Source organism: Spermophilus citellus (genome assembly GCF_964194105.1).
Source record: "Spermophilus citellus genome assembly, chromosome: 4".
NCBI lineage: Eukaryota > Metazoa > Chordata > Mammalia > Rodentia > Sciuridae > Spermophilus > Spermophilus citellus.
In genome coordinates this window covers 217,606,983-217,624,357 of record NC_138185.1, presented here as the reverse complement: position 1 = coordinate 217,624,357, position 17,375 = coordinate 217,606,983, and the positions used below count along the sequence as shown (strand labels likewise).

The window sequence follows — 17,375 nt, the reverse complement described above, 5'->3', positions numbered from 1 at the left end:
TGGCTCAGGGCTAGAGGACTGGCCCAGCAAGCTTGAGGCCCTGAAAAAAAGGGAAAAAAGGAAAATAACTCAGGCCCCGGGATCCAGCAGACTCGGGCCGCACACTAGCTCGGCTGCTTCATATACCTGGGTCCTTGCTTCCAAAGTCCCGGGGCCTCGTTTCCTCACATACAAATGTTGACGACAGCACGACATTCACGCTATTAATGCACCAGAGCCCCCTTGTCTTTTCACGGTTTTCCTCGAAAGGGTTAATCTTCTGAATCAAATGGAGGGTCCACAGAATGACTCAGTTCTTAGAAGGGGGCACTGGGAAATGCTGCCTTTGAACACCCAGGGGCCAGCCTGCCTGAACACAGGTGTGTCCCGGCCCTCCCCCTTGTTCAAGTGTAAGCTCCATGGGGTCAGGGACTTTTTCTCACTCGCCATGCTCTTCTCTAGGAGGGAGCACTATGCCTAACACACCAAAGGAGAGCACAGTCTGCTGGTGGGATGCCCTGTGAACATGCACTCCAAAAATCGATTTGGGGGAAGGGGACTAAAGGGGGTTGAATCCGGGCGTGCTTTACCACCCCCAAGCCACATCCCCAGCCCCTTTAATTTTTATTTTTGAGACAGGGTCTCAAGCAATTGCCGAGAGCCTCACTTAACGCTGAGGCTGGCCTGGAAGTTGCGATCCTCCTGCCTCAGCCTTGGGAGGCCCTGGGATGACAGGCATGTGCCAGGGTACCTGGCTGAAAGATCAAAATGGGACTCTCACAATTGGAAAACCAATGCCAGCTGGGGACAGAGCTCAGTGGTAAAGTGCCTGCACGCACAAGGCCGGAGGTAGACCCCAGCATAAAAACAACCACAGAAGGGAACACTTTTGTTATTATTTTAACTCCTTACAAACTATTTTCAGTCCAGTTTCGTAGTCATGCACTGTATAACTACAACATGTCAGGCATTGTTTAGTGGTGCCGAGACACAAAGATGACCATATTTATTTATTTATTTTCTTTGGTACTGGGGATTGAACCCAGGAGCGTTTAACCACTGAGTCACGTTCCCAGACCTTTGTATTTTCTATTTCGAGACAGGGTTTCGCTAAGCTGTTTAGGGTCTCGCTAAGTGGCTGAGGCTGGATTTGAACTTGCGATCCTCCTGCCTCAGCCTCCCAAGTGGCTAAGATGACAGGTGGGCACCACCGTACCCGGCAATGAAAATATTTATCATTATGCTCACGAACACCTCATGTGCTTCTCAAGCATTGAAAGGGACTTAAGGTAAAGATTGGGATTCCATTGAAGAGACAAGAAGTTGTCACCCACTTAAAGGACAAGGCTTGAAACCTGATCTGGTTGGTTTTAAGACTTTAAAACCATGACTTGTCCACGGGGGCAGCCCCCCCTCCCGCAGCCCCAGCTGCTATCCAGGAGCCCAGGGGAGCCAGTCATCAGCAAGGGGACTCATTTCCAAGCACTATTTGCTGGGATGAGGTGCGAGTGGAGGAAATGAGGCCGGGCAGGTGGGCCCCTGACTCCAGGTTATTTGTTTGACCCCTGGCGCTCGCTCCCTCTCACACTGCCTGTGTGGAGAAGGAAAGGCATTCCTTATTTTGAAGAGGACTTTTTAGGCTTGGAGGTATATTTAATTTAAATTTCACAAGTAAAACATGATGGGGTGTTTCTGTGCCAAGGTAAAGCATTAGAGATACAGGGTGCTCAGCCCCCCCTTCATCATCAGCCCCAGTCCCAGGCCTCCCCGACAACTGGCGCCCACTGCTGTGAGTCCAATAGACGCGACACTTTTTCCTCTCGTACTTGAGTTTATTCCAACACGATATGGGACTTACTATGAGCCGAGCATTATTCTCATGGCCTTCCAAATAGTAACTCATTTATATTTATGAGCCCACGTCACGTGAACGAGAACAGGGATACATACAAATACGCACGCATGATCACACTGTGCTAGAATGTGGTTGTCACCAAGCATATGTCTTGGTGATCTGTCCACATCGGTGCGTATAATAAGGTGGCCTGACTCCTCCGGTGGCTGTGGTGGGGTTATTTAATTAATTAATTAATACCCTACCGAGGCACATTTAAATTGTATCCTTTAAAAAAAATAAATTTCAAGCCACGTTACCATGGATATCCTTCCAGATCTGCGAATGGTAGGAGCAGAATTTCCAGGGGGATGTTCTTGGGGGACCTTGAATCTTAACCCTGAGAAGGTTGATCTCTGCCAAGCCCAGGCTTGGGACAGAGGGTGGAGAAGAGGAGAGGAGGGTGTGGAGAGCAGAGGAAGGCAGGGCTGGGCTGCGGAGTGACCTCTGCTTTGGGAGGGGGCACAGCTTGCTCAGGACCCCCAGCCTCCCCAGTGCCTGGCCCTTGGCTTCCAGATATGCACCATGGAAGCCTCTTGCTTCTTAACAAAGCAAAGTGGCTTGCTTTTGGAAGGAGCAGCAGGCCAAAGCTGAGGCAGGCCAGGAGGGGGTCTGGTGGACCTGACCCCAGGGCTGCCAGGATGCCAGGCAAGGCATGTCAAGGCTAGCACCTCCAACTCTGAGCCCTTGAGCAAGTCACTGGACTTCTCTGGCCCTGAGTTTCTTCATCAGCAAAGCTATGTTCCTGGAAAACACCCTGGGGCCGCTATGGCTCTAATCTGGGAACTAAGTGAAGTACTACAGTCGAAATTCCAAGGTGAAGTGGTATTTTCCTTGGAAATTCTCCTGGGTGGGATTTGAGCCTTTTGTTATGCAGATAGCAGGAGACTCCAACTTCCTTCTAAGCCAGAGCTGGGGGCCTTTGTGATACAAGTCCTGAAATGACTAGGGTCTTAAGCTTGTAAAAACAAATGTAGCTATTTAGGGAGCTCTTACCATGCACCCCTCTGTGCCTGGTATGGGTAGCCCAAGAAGCAGGGCAGACCTCCCATTTCACAGAGGAGAAGACTGAGGCTCAGGGAACTTCCAGCTCACACAGCTCCAGAGTGTCAGAGAGGGAAACTGGTCTGGGGGCAAAGCCTGTCCTGCTGGCCAGCATGTCACCCATGGGAGTCACAGCTCAGGTCACTCTCCCAAGGGGTGCTGCCATGGGAACGGGGAGCTCTGGCTCCAGAGATGGCTGAGCTCCCTGGAGCCCCGGGTCTTTCTCTCACTGGATGAATGGCTAGTTCTGCCACTGGGGACATTCTTTCACTGGACCAAGCAATGAGCACTTCTGGACTTGCTTTGTCTACACAGAGACAAAGGGAGATGGGTACCATAGTCTCAAAACAGACCCTCTATAAGAGGAGGAGGACCCACTTGAAGTAGATGTCATTGCTAAGGTCTCTAAGAGTCCACCTTTTCCAGCTGTCCCAGGCCAGGAGAGAGACACCATGGAGTGGGCAGCAGCGGGATGTAGGGCAGCCCTGCTCCTGAAGCTCCCAGGGGGCACTGGACCAGGTACCCACCTTTCCTCCCTGGTCCACCTGAGTAGGTGATGGGGAGGTGTCACCCCCAAATAAGGCCAGTGATCAAATTCCCACTGGGGAATGGCAGGTATCTAACCAGGAGGGCACTTCTTTTGTTCCCTGGCTGCTTCTCCCATGTCACAGATGGAAAAAGGAAGGGGACAGGGCCCAAGCAGGGAGGTGAGTCCTCCAGCTCTCTTCTTTCAGGACCCACCTGGAGAACTGTGGGACACTCCCTGGGGACGCGTGGGTCCTCGGGTTTGAAGGCAGCTGTTGTCTGCATGTGTGCACAGGTGTGGCTGAGGACCTGCAGGTGACCCACTCCTCTACTCACAGTCCCCAGGAGCTGCCTGGCTGACAAATGCACAGAGCAGCCCCGCCCTCTCTCTCAGCAGAGTGCCCACTGCGTTTCATTAACACTCTGCTGCTAAGAGCCTTTGGCCTGGAACTTGGGGAGCAGGAGGGGAATCTACACTTTCCTCAAACTAGTTCCTCAGCCTGCTCCTGGTGCCAAGGCCTGCGGTCAGCTGGTGGGAATGCGAATGCGGGGCTGAATCAGATGCTGAACAGGCCACCCCTGCATGATCCTGGCTCAGATGCCTCTGACTCTACGTGGGCTCCTCCTGGACCACAGAAGGCCCTTGCAATCCTTCCAGGTCTGTCTGCAGAGCTAGCAAAGGCCCAGGGGCTGAGCAGCACAAAACAGGAAGCACCGCGTGGCCAGAGCCCCTATGGGAGATGGTGGCAGAGCAGGAGGAAAGGGTAATTGAGTGCCAGACAGATTGAGGAATGGGTCATCTCGGTGCTTTTCAAGAATCTGTTTAGTATTATAGCTAAGGGGAGCCAAAGAGAGTCAAGTTCAAATCCAGGCCTCAACCTGCTGGGCAGCCACCCCTGCCTGGTCTTGACGTCCTTACCTGCAGCAGGAGACAGTAACAAGGCCCAGCTTCCCTGAGTAACGTGACCATCCACTGAGCACAAGGTCCTTTCCTTCTCTCTCCCTTTTGGCCAGACCTTCAGAACTTAATGCCAAGTCCATTTGCTATATTTTCTATAAAGGGACCAGTGGTGTGGACTAATTCAGCCATGGTCACGACGCACCCTCGATGCTAGATGCTACTGTTTCTTGCTACAGTATGCAGACGCTGTGTCTCATTCAGAACCCAAACCAATAAAAAGGCAATTTGTTAGTATGCTGGAAGACGAGGTCAGACCCGACACGGATCCAAAGAGCAAGATTTTACAGTGACTCCAGCTTTGTGAGCGAGAAATATTCAATAAAGAATTTCCCTGCAACACGGAGTGGTATGCATTCGCCACACATATTCAATATCCATCTTTGATCGGAAGTGCGGAATACCTCTGGCAGGCAGAGGGCTTTGAAAAGCAGCTCTTTTTTCTGCCCCCTCCGCCTCATAGAAGCACTTGAATGGTGAGCCAGTTATTTTAAAAATTATTTCAAGTCAAACGTTCACTTGATCACTCTAGCCTAGTTTAACTTGGAAAGCTGCTTTCTGAGGGTTTTGGAAAAAAGAATGGCCACGGCTTAAATCAGAATGTGGAAAGCATCATCAAAAACTTATGTTCCCATCTCTAAGCTGACTGGAGATACTTTCAAATACAAACACTTGCAGAACTCTAGAGATTCAGAGGAAGTATCCTCACTAGTTGGGCACAAACAGGTATTGATGTCCCCATTTCACATGCAAATAATGTACTGACCTTCCAGGCAGAGTTGAAATGACTTTACCCACAAAGTTCACAAGAGGGGAATAAAAGTGTAGAGAGCTATTTAAAAAAATAAAAAAAAAATAAAAAAGCCTGCATGTGCATGGTATCGTGTAGACAAGAGAGGTTCTTTTTAGTTGAACTGTACTATGTGGTTTTTTTGGTACAGGGATTGAACCCAGGGATGCTTAACCACCAAGCCACATCCTCAGCCCTTTTTTATATTTTATTTAGAGACAGGGTCTCAATGAGTTGCTTAGCGCCTCACTTTTGCTGAGGCTAGCTTTGAACTCACGATCTTCCCTCCTCAGCCTCCAGAGCCACTGGAATCACAGGCATGTGCCACTGCACCCGGCCTGTCGTAGGTTTTGCTCATTCAGTATATTGAATTCCCCAAACTGTCCTTGCTATGAACAGATGACTTTCCCTTGTAATACACAAATCACCAACAACCCATGACATGGGTGATAGACACTTGTGATTTTTAAACCCAAGAAATTCTGGTCTGCAGAAAGAATTTTACCACTAAATGAAACCAAATCCAGAGGGTAGGTCAGGCAACATTCAGTTTTTGTCCTTGGGTTATAGGTAAACAACCCTAATAAGGTAACAAACATGAACTCTCCAGAGGAGGCAGCCACGGAGCTGGTGTTGAGGCTGACAGGCCCAGAAACAATGAACCAAGTCACTGTAGACAATGAAGGAGTATGGAGTTGAGGGAGGGTGTGTGTGTGTGCGAGAGAGTGTGTGTGCACACGTGCACCTATTGGTATATTCCAAACTTCATGATCCCCTGGGTAAGAAAAGACAATGAAGCCCCAACATGAATCAAACAGGCCTAAGTGGGAAGGAACTGGCCAGAATTACCCAGAAATGCTGGGAGGGGGCCAGCCTCCTCTGCAGATGGTGACGCCAGCCTAACACGGAGTCCCAGTCCCAGTCCTGTGATGGTGGGATGGGGCAGGTGAAGTACCTGTGGCCTCTGAAGGTGGCCCCATTTCCCATTACTGGCCTGACTCCTGCTTCTGAAGTTTGGGATTCTGCACACACACACACAAAGCAGGGCAGTTGCCTCTTTAAAATGTACTCAGGGCCTATGGAAGTGTCCCTCTAGGAGGTCAGGAAACTATCGAAAACCGGGCTCTACCGAGATGCTGGAGTACTGAGGACAGAATGTGCTGAGGGAGGATATGCTTTTCATTGTGATGTATCCAAAGCATCAATAATGCTACCTGATGTAAATTATACCCCCGAGAAGTCTCGAGATGATGCACCAGCAAATAACCATTTCATCAAGTCCTATTTTAAAAAATGAGTACACTGGGCTGGGGCTATAAGCCATTGGTAGCAATGTGTGAGGCCCTGGGTTCCATCCCAGCACCATCCAAAAAAAAAAAAAAAAAAAAAAAGAATATACTACCCATATCTCCAGATGTTAACTTTTCTGGACACCTAACGGTTACCTGTCACCATGGCTAGCTTTTGCTATAATTTTCAGTTTTGCTTCATAATATTCTTTTGCTAAAAGGAAACCAAACAAACTCAACATTCCAAAGTATTTTTAAAGTACTGAGTGTCTTTCTTTTATCCAAAACACTTCCCTTGCCCAGCTTACTTTGACCCCTAACACACTTTGGGGGTCCAGTTTCTCAAAGTTAAGCAGTTCTAGGCTGTAGAACTAATTAATTTTTCTAAGAATTTAAAATTTACAGGTAACACCCCCCAAATTTTTACCCTGATTCATTTTGAAATAGACTTAAAAGGTTAGGCTAGAGTATTGAATATTTAGGGGAGGAAAAAAAAAGACAAAACAAAAATCCTAGAACTTTCTTTTATGTCATGAAATGGGTCCTTCCGTTTTGGGGTTGTTGACCACAGTTGGATGAGTTGGAATGCTTGAGAACCATACGTAAAACACCTCCTCCTCCTGTCTTTCCTAGAGAGACAGACTCTCTCACTCTCTCTCTCTCTCTCTCTCTCTCTCTCTCTCCCTCTTTTTTCTCCTTAATTAGATTCGTCCCAGCAAGTTCTTTTTTTAGAAAGAGGATTTCAATTTGTTAAGTCAGGCCACTCAACTATGCAAAAGAAAAAATGAGAAAAATGAGGGTCTCCCCTGCCTTGTGAGAGTTCTTTTCCCCAGTTCCTCCAAAACTTCACAAAGGGACCGTGTCACTCAAAAGTCTGCACTTGACAAGACTGACACAACAAACATGGGCACGACCTCAGAGCAGCTGGAAAGGATCCAGGCCTGCTGCCTGGAAGTGCACATGCTGCAGGAAGTGAACATGCCGTCCCTGCTCACACGCACGCAGGGGTCTGCTGTCTCCCCCTGGGTGAAGGCATCCAGTTCTCATGATAGCACTTATTTGGGGGAGACAAATACATTAGTAACAAATGGGTTTACACAAATTTATATGCTTTTTTTTTCCCAAAACTCTGGGAGCCCAGAGGGCTCTGAACTGCACCCTCTGCCCCAACTGTGCAACATCAGTAGCAACCACCTTCCACCAAGAAAGATCCACGCATGGCTCAGATCACTGATTCTGTGCCCCAGATGATTCTCCTCCGAGACTGATGTTTGCATCTTAATAGGTCTGTGATATGAAGCCATTTTGCTGGTAACATTCTGAAATGATACCTAGATTTTTAACACCTATTTGTATGTTGGACTGATCAGCAACACCCTAAGACAAGCATTTAATGACATGCCCATCAGTCCCTGAACCCTGCTTAAGTGTCCCCTTGGATGAGCTGGCTTAAAGAAAAGTGACAGAAATGTTCTTTAATAACTATGGTTTATCCATTTCTTTCAGATAGTAAGTGGCACGTTCTCACCTCATTTGCAGCTTTTAATCCCAAATGGACATTGCTTTTGAAATATCCTCTTTCTTTCTTTTCTTTTCTTTTCTCTCTTTTTTTTTTCCCCTGAGGCTGCCACTTGAAAGTTGAAATCTAGCAAGAATGTAATGGTAGGTGCCGGCTTTCTGAATTACAGGGTGACTGCCTGAGCTGTCCTAAAAAGCAAGTGTCTTTTTTATGCCGCATAAAAGACTGAAATGTTTACATATCAAAAGGCTATAGGCCAATTTCTGTCAAAATTACACATGAAGTTAAGCAGTACAAGCAATTTATTTAAACACTAGTCATTGTAGAAAAATTCAAAACCATATGCTCTTTTAGCAGTTTTTCACAAATGCATTTGACCCATGACTTGGCTAGACATACAAGCTTCATAATTTACTCTAAATTTCAAATCCCCTTGACGTTTAAATAAAAGATCTTCATTAATGAGGTTTACATGAATGAAAACTTTAGAAGCTGATATCGGTTAGCAAGGGGCTTCAGGACCGTCTGTGCCTTCGCTCTAATTTTCAAATGACTGACTTTGCTTAATCATTTCAAGAGAAAGTTCCTCTGAGAACAAATTATCATCATTTGCATTCTGCGATTTGCAAAAGCAACGGTGCAGTCACTTTGAAACAAACTTTGAAAGTGGATTTCTGCAACCCAGGAAAACTGAAGCTATTTTTTCCCCCTTGAGGCCTTGGGAACACGTCATTTTTCGACACCCTCTTCTCTCCCAGGGCTTCGTGCTTTCCCTAACACCTTGATGAGCTTGTTCTTAGGGTTTCGGGTGTTTTTCTTTAGAATGTTTCAAAACTTCTATCAAAAATCATCTGGTAAGTTCCCTATGTTTAGCTGAATGCAAGAGACCCAGCACAAATGCGTCGCTGGTTAGCTTTAGCGGGCAGAGACTGAACGGGTGGAGGCTGCGCGGGTGGGTCAGCACCACTGGGGACCAGCCTCCCTGGAATATGGCTAGAGCTATCGGAGGGGTCCTTCAGGGACCAGCAGAACCGTAGTGCTTGTTTGGCGTACCAATTTTGAAACATTAGATTTTTTTTTTTAAGCCTAAACACCAACGAGAATATCAATTTGCGCGGTGAAAACTACTGAGGTCTCCTTGCTGCGCACTGGGGACCTACAGAGACATTAGAATTGTTCCTAATTCCTCTGACCTCCATGCAGCCTTGAGGGCTAGGTTATCTTTGAAAAGGACACACCAGCCTTTTGCACATGATAAGAAAAATCTTACTTACATGCATCGGATTATAAACTCTGCTCTGTGATCAGGCAAGAGAGTGAGAGAATTAAGAAACGAATCCTAAGAAGTTGGGGCCGGGTATGCATTTTAAAATACAGCTGTGAGGAGTGGGGTGCAAAGAGAAAGGGGACAGCTTTTTCCACGATGAAAATATCTCGGGGCGCGGAGATATGCCCAGATACACGCTCCAAACTTGAGTACTCTGTTTTAAATCAGAGAAGCAATTTAATCTACACTCTTTGAATCAATTTAGCGATGACCGCAGCGCAAGACGCCTTCCACAGAGGCCAAACAGCAAATATACCTTACGCATGTGGAATCCACTGATCTATTCTTTAATATTTTTAAAATGAGGGCTATTACCGGGGCGAATGACTCCTCAACAAACACATTTTCATAGACTTCTGCGTGGTGATTGCTTTGTGTGAAATCGTGTTTGGGTGATAATAGGGAAAATCAGCGGCGTGTTTACTGCCTTTCCCACCGAAGCGCTCCCGGCTGCCGCTGGACGCTCCGGGTCCTCCCATGCTGAGCCGTGCGTGTGGGGCCGACAAACAATCGCTTAGCAACACGAGGGGGACCATTTGCTTGCGTTGCATTTGTTATTCCAATTGCGCCAGGCAATGAGGGGCAAGATTGGCGCGTTGTGGACACTTGTGGGTTTTCGTCCTCAGAGGAGGTGCGGTACCGGGCCAAGACGACGCCTTTCTGGCGTCTGCCTCCCCGCGGACAAAGAGGAAGGACCACAGATTGAGGGGCACCCAGGTGGGGGAGGTACGCCAGGCAGGGGTGAGCTGCTGTGAGAGGTGGCAGAGTCAGTAGTGTGTGGCTCTGGGTCCCTGTGACCCCTTCCCTGAAATTCTCCTCCATTAGAGGATAGAGCTTGCAAATTTGCTCTTATCTTAAGACTCAACTGATTCCGCGAGACCCTGCCCTAATGCTGGGGGCAGGGGTGGAGACAGCACACTCCTTTGTCCCGATGAAAAGAACAAGAAAATGTTCTTTAGTCCATCCCCAACCTCCTTGGGCCAGTTACCTTCGTAATATTAAGGTTGTAAGGGACTCAATGAATGTTGGATTAGGTTTGATCAATTAAAATCTCGAGGCCTCCAAAAGAGGGGCAGTTTACAAAGTGTCTCCATTCATTCCAACTCTGATGTTCAGACTGGATACTCTTCCTTCTAGTGGTTGGGTAGTTAGCCAGAGGGCTTCAGGAAAGTGAGGCACAATCTAGGATTTTGTTCAACCTGATCATTAAGGACAAGAATCAAGAGGAAGAAGACAGGAGGGGTGGACTTGGCCAGCGAGTTGGTTCTACGTTTGTAGGTCTGAGACTGAGGTTTTGTTGGGGGTCCTGATTTGAGCACTCTCCACGACAACTAATGGACTAGGAATCTGCCTGTAGAATCCTATTTCGCTTCTGCCTCCCCCTGATGCAGGCAAAGATCTTAAAAGACGCACCCCCGTGAAGTTCGCCCGCCCAGCAACCAGCACAAATGCAGATAAATTCACTGCTGAAACTGCAGCCTCCAGTTTTCTTCCATCCATTGCCCTGTACAACGGAACCTGAGAAAGGCTGGCGGCAGTATGTGTGCTCTGGGACCTAGTGACCCATTCGCTGTCTCTCAGGATGGAAAAACTGCTTCCCTCCCTGGTTACTAGGAGAGCGAAGGCAGGTTTTCTTACCGTAGACCTGACCTCTGAAAGAAGAGGGTCACTCTCCTTCCTGGGAGGTTATAATTATTATTTTTAAATCTATGGCTTCCCCCAAATTGAGACCCATTTCCATCCGGCCTTAATCTCTCCCAACAACCTCTAGTTTGCACAGCAAAGAACCAAGTCTCCCGACCACACGAGCCGGTGGGCGTTAGGATGTGGGGCTTCAACTCCGGGGAACTAGGAGGAGAAGCGCGCGCTAGCCCTCATTCCGCGGCCCCAGCGCATTGCCGAGTTCTGCGCCCCCGCAGGACCGAAGCTCCGCTCAACGGCTCTTTGACTTGGGAAAGGAATTGACAAGTGGCATTTCCCGGGTGCTTGGGAAGAGGCAGCGTAGCTGACTTAGTCTTACTGAGGTGATTTTAGACAACTTTTCGGGAACCTCTGGCTAATCAGTTCCAGAAAAATCGGGTAGGAGTTAAAGGCGAAAAAATGGGTAGGAGTTAAAGGCGGCCTTCCTTCGGGACTCTGGCGGGGTCTGCCCTCCCCGCTCAGGGCGGTCTCCCGTCTCAGTCGGTGCTGGCCCTTCCCCCTGGAATGGCTGGCGTTGCTGGCGCAAAGGCCCGAAGAAAGACGGCTTTGGAGTCCAGGGGCTTGCGCCCAGGCCGCAGGACCTCAGGGGCTGTTTTCGTTCCGCGCACACTGTCGCCTACCTTCTCGAAGAGCGCGCTCAACAGCCTGCGCGCAGAGTGGACTGGCTGCGCCTCCCGCGGCTCCAGCAGGCTTCCGTGCTGTGCGGAGAAACCCGCAAGTCACTGCGGCTGCCTTTGGCAAGCAGGGAGGGCCTTGGTACAGGCCCCCGGGACCCGGGGAACCCAGCCTGGGCCTGCCAGGCTGAAGTTAAGGGGCCTGTCATTTCGGGAGTGAGCAGGTCCTAGGGGAAAATGCGACTCAATTGTTCCAGAGGAAGACTGAGAAACCCCAAAGGCTCCAATCTGGATTGCAAACCCAAAACAGGGGAAGAGGACACCCCACTTCTAAAAATAAGAATCAACAAGGAAAAGCGCAAAACCTACCGACACCCACGCAGGGGGCAGCTGGAAGCATCGCTTCTGAGTGCTACGCTTGAACTTTAAATAGTGGCTGAATTCGGTCTTCGTTGTGTAAGGACCTAGGGACTGTCATGGTAGTTTTCTGACCCAAAGCCTGAGAGAGAGAGAGAGAGAGAGAGAGAGAGAGAGAGAGAGAGAGAGAGAGAGAGAGAGATAGTTTAGAAAATACAATGCACCTTTTCTTTCATCGTTTTTGCTTTACAAATTTTGACTTTTGCAAAAACAAAAGGCTGGGGTGGGGGTGGGAATTAACCAGCTGATTGGGAAGAGAACTTTAAAGATTAAAAAAGAGAGAAGGAGTTGAAATTAGGCCGTTCGTACACGGAGGCCCAAGGAGGAGCGGAATTTTCAATCCTAGTTGAGGAAGGACACACTCACTCACATTTTCTAAAACAAAACAAATTCCGAAAGAAGTAGCCCCAAAGTAAAACCGACCACAATGAATTTGAGCTAAAGGCAGAGGAAATCGCACCCAATAATAGGACCCAATCTGAGAAAAAAAGGTGGGGGCGGAGAGGTCGGGCGGAGGGAGTTGTTAACTGCGGCAGTACAATGGAATTAATGAGATTAACCAGGGCAATTAGGCCGCCCGCCCAGCTCGACCGGCCCGCGGCGGGGCTGCCGAATGGAAAAGATTAGGTTAATTTCATTAATTCTCAATCCACAATCTCTTCTCAGGCTCTGTCACCCCCTCCCCTTGGCACCTCTCCCCCTCCCCTGGAAAACCTCCCCCCACCCAAAGGAGAAGAAAAGGCCAAATCTGGTTCTGTTTGTCATCTGCATATTACCAGGAACTAAATCCAGGATGACGTCGACTCCGTATAAAACCAACTAGAGGTTCAGCTGGTCCGAGCTCGTCCTACCCGCGGGTTGAGTTCAGCGAGCGCTGCAGCGAGGGGCGGGCGGGAGGAGGGCGAGCGGACGCAGGGGGCGGGGAGGGGCGCGGGGCTGCACGCTCGCCGGCGCTCTCTTTCGGTTTGGTCGGCCGTAGGAAGAGAGCGGACACCCCCACTTTGAGGCATTTTCCTCTGCGTGTCCCCGCTGCCCTCTGGTCCCGGCGCGGGTCTCGGGGATGCCCGCCAGCATGTTCAGCATCGACAACATCCTGGCCGCCCGGCCGCGCTGCAAGGACTCGGTGCTGCCGGTGGCGCCCAGCGCCGCGGCTCCGGTCGTCTTCCCGGCCCTGCACGGGGACTCGCTCTACGGCGCCAGCGGAGGCACCTCCTCGGACTACGGCGCCTTCTACCCGCGCCCGGTGGCCCCCGGCGGCGCGGGCCTCCCGGCCGCGGTCGGCGGCTCCCGCCTAGGCTACAACAACTACTTCTACGGGCAGCTGCACGTGCAGGCGGCGCCCGTGGGCCCGGCCTGCTGCGGGCCCGTGCAGCCGCTGGGCGCCCAGCAGTGCTCCTGCGTCCCGACGCCCTCAGGTATGGTCGCGCTCGCTCGGGCCTTCGCAACCTAGCGCTGTCGTTAGTCCCTGGGATGGTGGCGCTTGCTTTGGTCACCTGGCACAAACTTTTCCTCTTGCAAACCCTCTTTTGGCGGAGTTTGCACACGCCTTACTGCAAACTTTTCGCGAGTTAGCGAAAGTAACTCGCGTAGTGTCCGGGTTAGGATTCCACGCCCAGGCCATAATTTAGTGCCTGCCGTGGGGAAAGTGTGGTTTTTTTTAAATTCCCCGACTGGCTCTGGGGCTTGAGGGGGGATGATCCCTCCCATTTCCCGGCACCTCGACCCCTTTGTAGCTGTTTTTTAAGTGGGAGAGGATTTCGGGCTGGCCAGCGGGCGTGCGCGCGGTGACGAGGGAGGAGGCTGACTGTGCGCCCCGCTTGCCGCAGGCTACGAGGGCCCAGGCTCGGTGCTGGTGTCGCCGGTGCCGCACCAGATGCTGCCCTACATGAACGTGGGCACGCTGTCGCGCACCGAGCTGCAGCTCCTCAACCAGCTGCACTGCCGCAGGAAGCGGCGGCACCGCACCATCTTCACCGACGAACAGCTCGAAGCGTTGGAGAACCTCTTCCAGGAGACCAAGTACCCGGACGTGGGCACGCGCGAGCAGCTGGCCCGGAAGGTGCATCTCCGAGAGGAGAAAGTGGAGGTAGGCGCCCAGCCCGTCGGCGGTGTCTAGTGGTCCTTCGCAGGGAGCAGGGCCCCAGGCGGGTTGGCCCCAGGCGGGTTGGCCCAGCCCTCCTCCAAGCTCCCTAAACTTTAAAAACTTCCCGGTGGCCGCCTGGAGGCTGGAGGGCGCTTTAGGCCCAGGAAGTCGGGAGAAAACGCGGAAGCCGGAGCTAGTGGCTCCGCTCCTTTTGTTGGTGTGCGCGCGGTGTCCCGCTCGCGATCCCACGCCCGATCATCCCGCGGCCACACGGAGCCCCCGGGTGAGCTGGCGGTGGGACAAGCGCCCCTTAACTGTCCTTCTGTGCTCACTTGCGCAACAGGTCTGGTTTAAGAATCGCCGCGCCAAATGGAGGCGGCAGAAGCGGTCCTCATCCGAGGAGTCGGAAAATGCTGAGAAGTGGAACAAGACGTCCTCGAAGGCGTCGCCGGAGAAGAGGGAAGAGGAAGGTAAAAGCGATTTGGACTCGGACAGCTGACGGCCGCGGGATGGCCGTGGCGCTTGCCTGACTCAAGGACTTGCACAGTCAGACGATGCTACTTCTTGCACACGCGCTGCCTTGCGGGAGGGGGTCGAGAAAGAGGAACGTGGAGCTGTAAATAGTGTACAGAGCCGAGAGGGTCGGCGCCTGGGGACTGGCGGGGCGCGCGGGTTCTCGCAGCCCCGCGCGGTCAGAGGCCGCCTGCATCTTGCTCCCCACTGTAGTATTTATAGTTAAGTTAACGGTGACGATACAATAAAGTGACGGTGATGTAGATGGGCCAGTCTGTATTTCGTACCACCACCACCACCACCATCAGTCCGAGGCCGAGACACCCATTTAGTTTGTAGCGTCTACAGAAAAATTGAGCAGCTTTGACCTGTCAAAAGGAAGGAACAAGAAAAACTCGGGGTGGCGGGGACTCACCGTGGGATGGATTGGGCTGGGCTGGGTGTCCTGGTTTAACAGGAAGCCTCGGCCCTAATTCTCCAGGAAGGGGTGATGTGAGGGTCTGCCAGGGTTATTGCTCCTTGCTCCCGCCTCCCGCTGGGAGAAGGCGCACACCTTCCTTCTCTGTAGAAGCCAGGGCCGCGGACCCAAGCTTCTCCAGAGCCCTAGTCCTATTTCTGTGAAACCTCAGACCAAAGATGGTCAGTCCACCCGCTGAGTTAGGCAGCGGACATGCCTGTTCCCCTGGGTGCTTTCCTCGATCTTCCACGACTACACTGGCTGTCCCTCCACCCCAAATGCCCCTCTGACCAGGGAAGGAGTTTCCTCCCCGCAGCCCTAGTTGGCACTGTAGCCCCACGACAGCCAGGAGAACCTCTTCCAGGAGGCCAAGTACCTGGACGTGGGCACCCTTTTCCCTGGGCGGCTGAGTGGCCAGGGCTGAGGGATGCGCTCTCAGTCAGTCTAGGAGGGCACCGGGAGAGGGTTGCTTTGAAGTGGCAGTATGGGTCCCCACCCCCATGCCGCTCTTTTCTTCTGGAACTATCTACCTTCCACCCACCCGGGGCTGGAATAAGGAACTCCAGCCAGTTGCCGGCTGGCTACACCCGGTCTGCAGTTAACAAAGACTGGAGAGGTCTCCTGGAGCCCCCTGAGCTAGGCATAAAGAGTAGATCACTCCGCAGGCCATTCAGGGCATGGAGTGAGGGCCAAGACCAGAAGGGATAGCTTTTAATATGTTGAATTTTATTTTGCTCACTTATCCAAGAGGAAACCTGGGCTTAGAGCCCTCTTGGGCTCCTCAACCCGCCTATGCCCGGAGCAGAGAGCTTGTTCTTGCTGAGCCTCCTCCCATGTTCAGATCAAGGTCCCCACAAGGGAAGGGGCAAGGCCTGCATGTTGGCTAATTGAACAGCTACCAAAAGGAACTTTGTTTACAAACAGCACTTTTTTTTCCACATCTTGTGGGTTTGCAAATGTGACCCCTGGAGCATATGAACTAGCCCCTTGGAAAGCTTGGAGTGCTGGCTCTCCAATACTGCCTTTTCCACAAGCAGTATCCCTAGGCAGTGGCAAGGGCCAAGACTGCATTTGTGACTTTGGGTACGCTACTTAACCTCTCTGACCCCCATGTTCCATAACTGTAAAATGGGCATAGTAATAGAACCTGCTTCCCAGGGTCCTTGTGGACACTACTTACTTAAGAGCATAAGGGACTCTTTTCAACCTGACTACTTAATTTAGAAAATGTGAGCATGCTTTATCTAATTCAGCTCCAATACTTCCAGATGTATGTACATTATCTGATTTTATCTTCAAGAACTCTAAGATGGGTAATGTCACCATTTTACAAATGAACATGTTAAGGGTTTGAAAAGTTAAGGACATTAACTACAAGCAGCTCATAAGAAATAAGGCGGGAACATGGCCTTTGCCTCAGGGAGTCTTATACCTTAATTGGAAATGTTTCCACTAATAACAGTTCTTGTGAGAAATATTCAAAGAAACTGTCCTATTTGGTTTCAAATGCATCTTGAAATGGCTGTTGGTATACCTCCTTAGACAGCAGACTTCAGGGTGAGACAGCAGTGCCTGCCATTGCTCCCAGTCATTGATAGCTGATGTTCCCGGAGGGTGTTCTCTCTACCTGAAGAGGGATCAGCCTGCAGGGATATCTGGAACATTTTAAGGCAGGAGAGAAGTGAGCAGTGTCATTTCACCCTGAGAGAGCTGCCTTCTGTAGAACTCTAAACTCCTGTGTGGCTTTTCCCTATAAAAGGGAATTTTTCATTTTAAAGAAAATGTGCATGTATTCTGGAAAGAGGTCTAAGGCAAATGGTCAGGGGACATAAGGGAGGGGTTGAACACCTGGTGAAAAGCCATGAGTGGAATAGAGGGGGACCAAGCTCCCAGCTTGTCCCGGAGCAGGCCCAAGGTGACAAGAGAACTCTCCCTCACTGTCCACGTCTCCATGCCTGGAGTCCCCTGCAGAGGCTTCAGGATTGGCCCAGCTCACAGGAAATAAACATAATAAACGTCTGGAGTGAAGAGGGAAATGTCAGCATGGTCTAATTATAGCCCACCCACCTACCCTGTGCATGCCCCAGGCAGCTGTGGGTTCAAATCTCCATCTTAGACTGGCTCTTGGTGGCAGGAGGGCCAGCTGGGGTCATGGAGCAGAAGGCACTCAGGCCTCGTGATTTTCTTCAGTGAGAATTCGGGTCACACTGTTGGAAAGTGGTATGTGTCCTCGGGCAGGGTGTAGGCCAGTCAGCCTGGCTTAAG

General features: G+C 50.8%; 1 protein-coding gene across 1 annotated transcript; it reads left to right on the top strand.

Moving 5' to 3' along the window:
* The first annotated feature begins 12,351 nt into the window (after positions 1–12,351).
* GSC (goosecoid homeobox) lies at positions 12,352–14,905 on the top strand. Its single transcript, XM_081293230.1, has 3 exons — positions 12,352–13,472; positions 13,884–14,143; positions 14,484–14,905. The coding sequence occupies exons 1-3, from the start codon at positions 13,118–13,120 to the stop codon at positions 14,637–14,639; spliced, it is 771 nt and encodes a 256-aa protein (XP_081149356.1). The 5' UTR covers positions 12,352–13,117; the 3' UTR covers positions 14,640–14,905.
* Positions 14,906–17,375: the final 2,470 nt, after the last annotated feature.

What these genes read in the sequence shown, in the direction of transcription:
- GSC (XM_081293230.1), top strand. Translation starts at nt 13,118, where the DNA reads ATGCCCGCCAGCATGTTCAGCATCGACAACATCCTGGCCGCCCGGCCG. An exon ending in CTGCGTCCCGACGCCCTCAG is followed by an intron (nt 13,473 to 13,883) that starts GTATGGTCGCGC and finishes CGCTTGCCGCAG; the next exon opens with GCTACGAGGGCCCAGGCTCG. An exon ending in TCCGAGAGGAGAAAGTGGAG is followed by an intron (nt 14,144 to 14,483) that starts GTAGGCGCCCAG and finishes CTTGCGCAACAG; the next exon opens with GTCTGGTTTAAGAATCGCCG.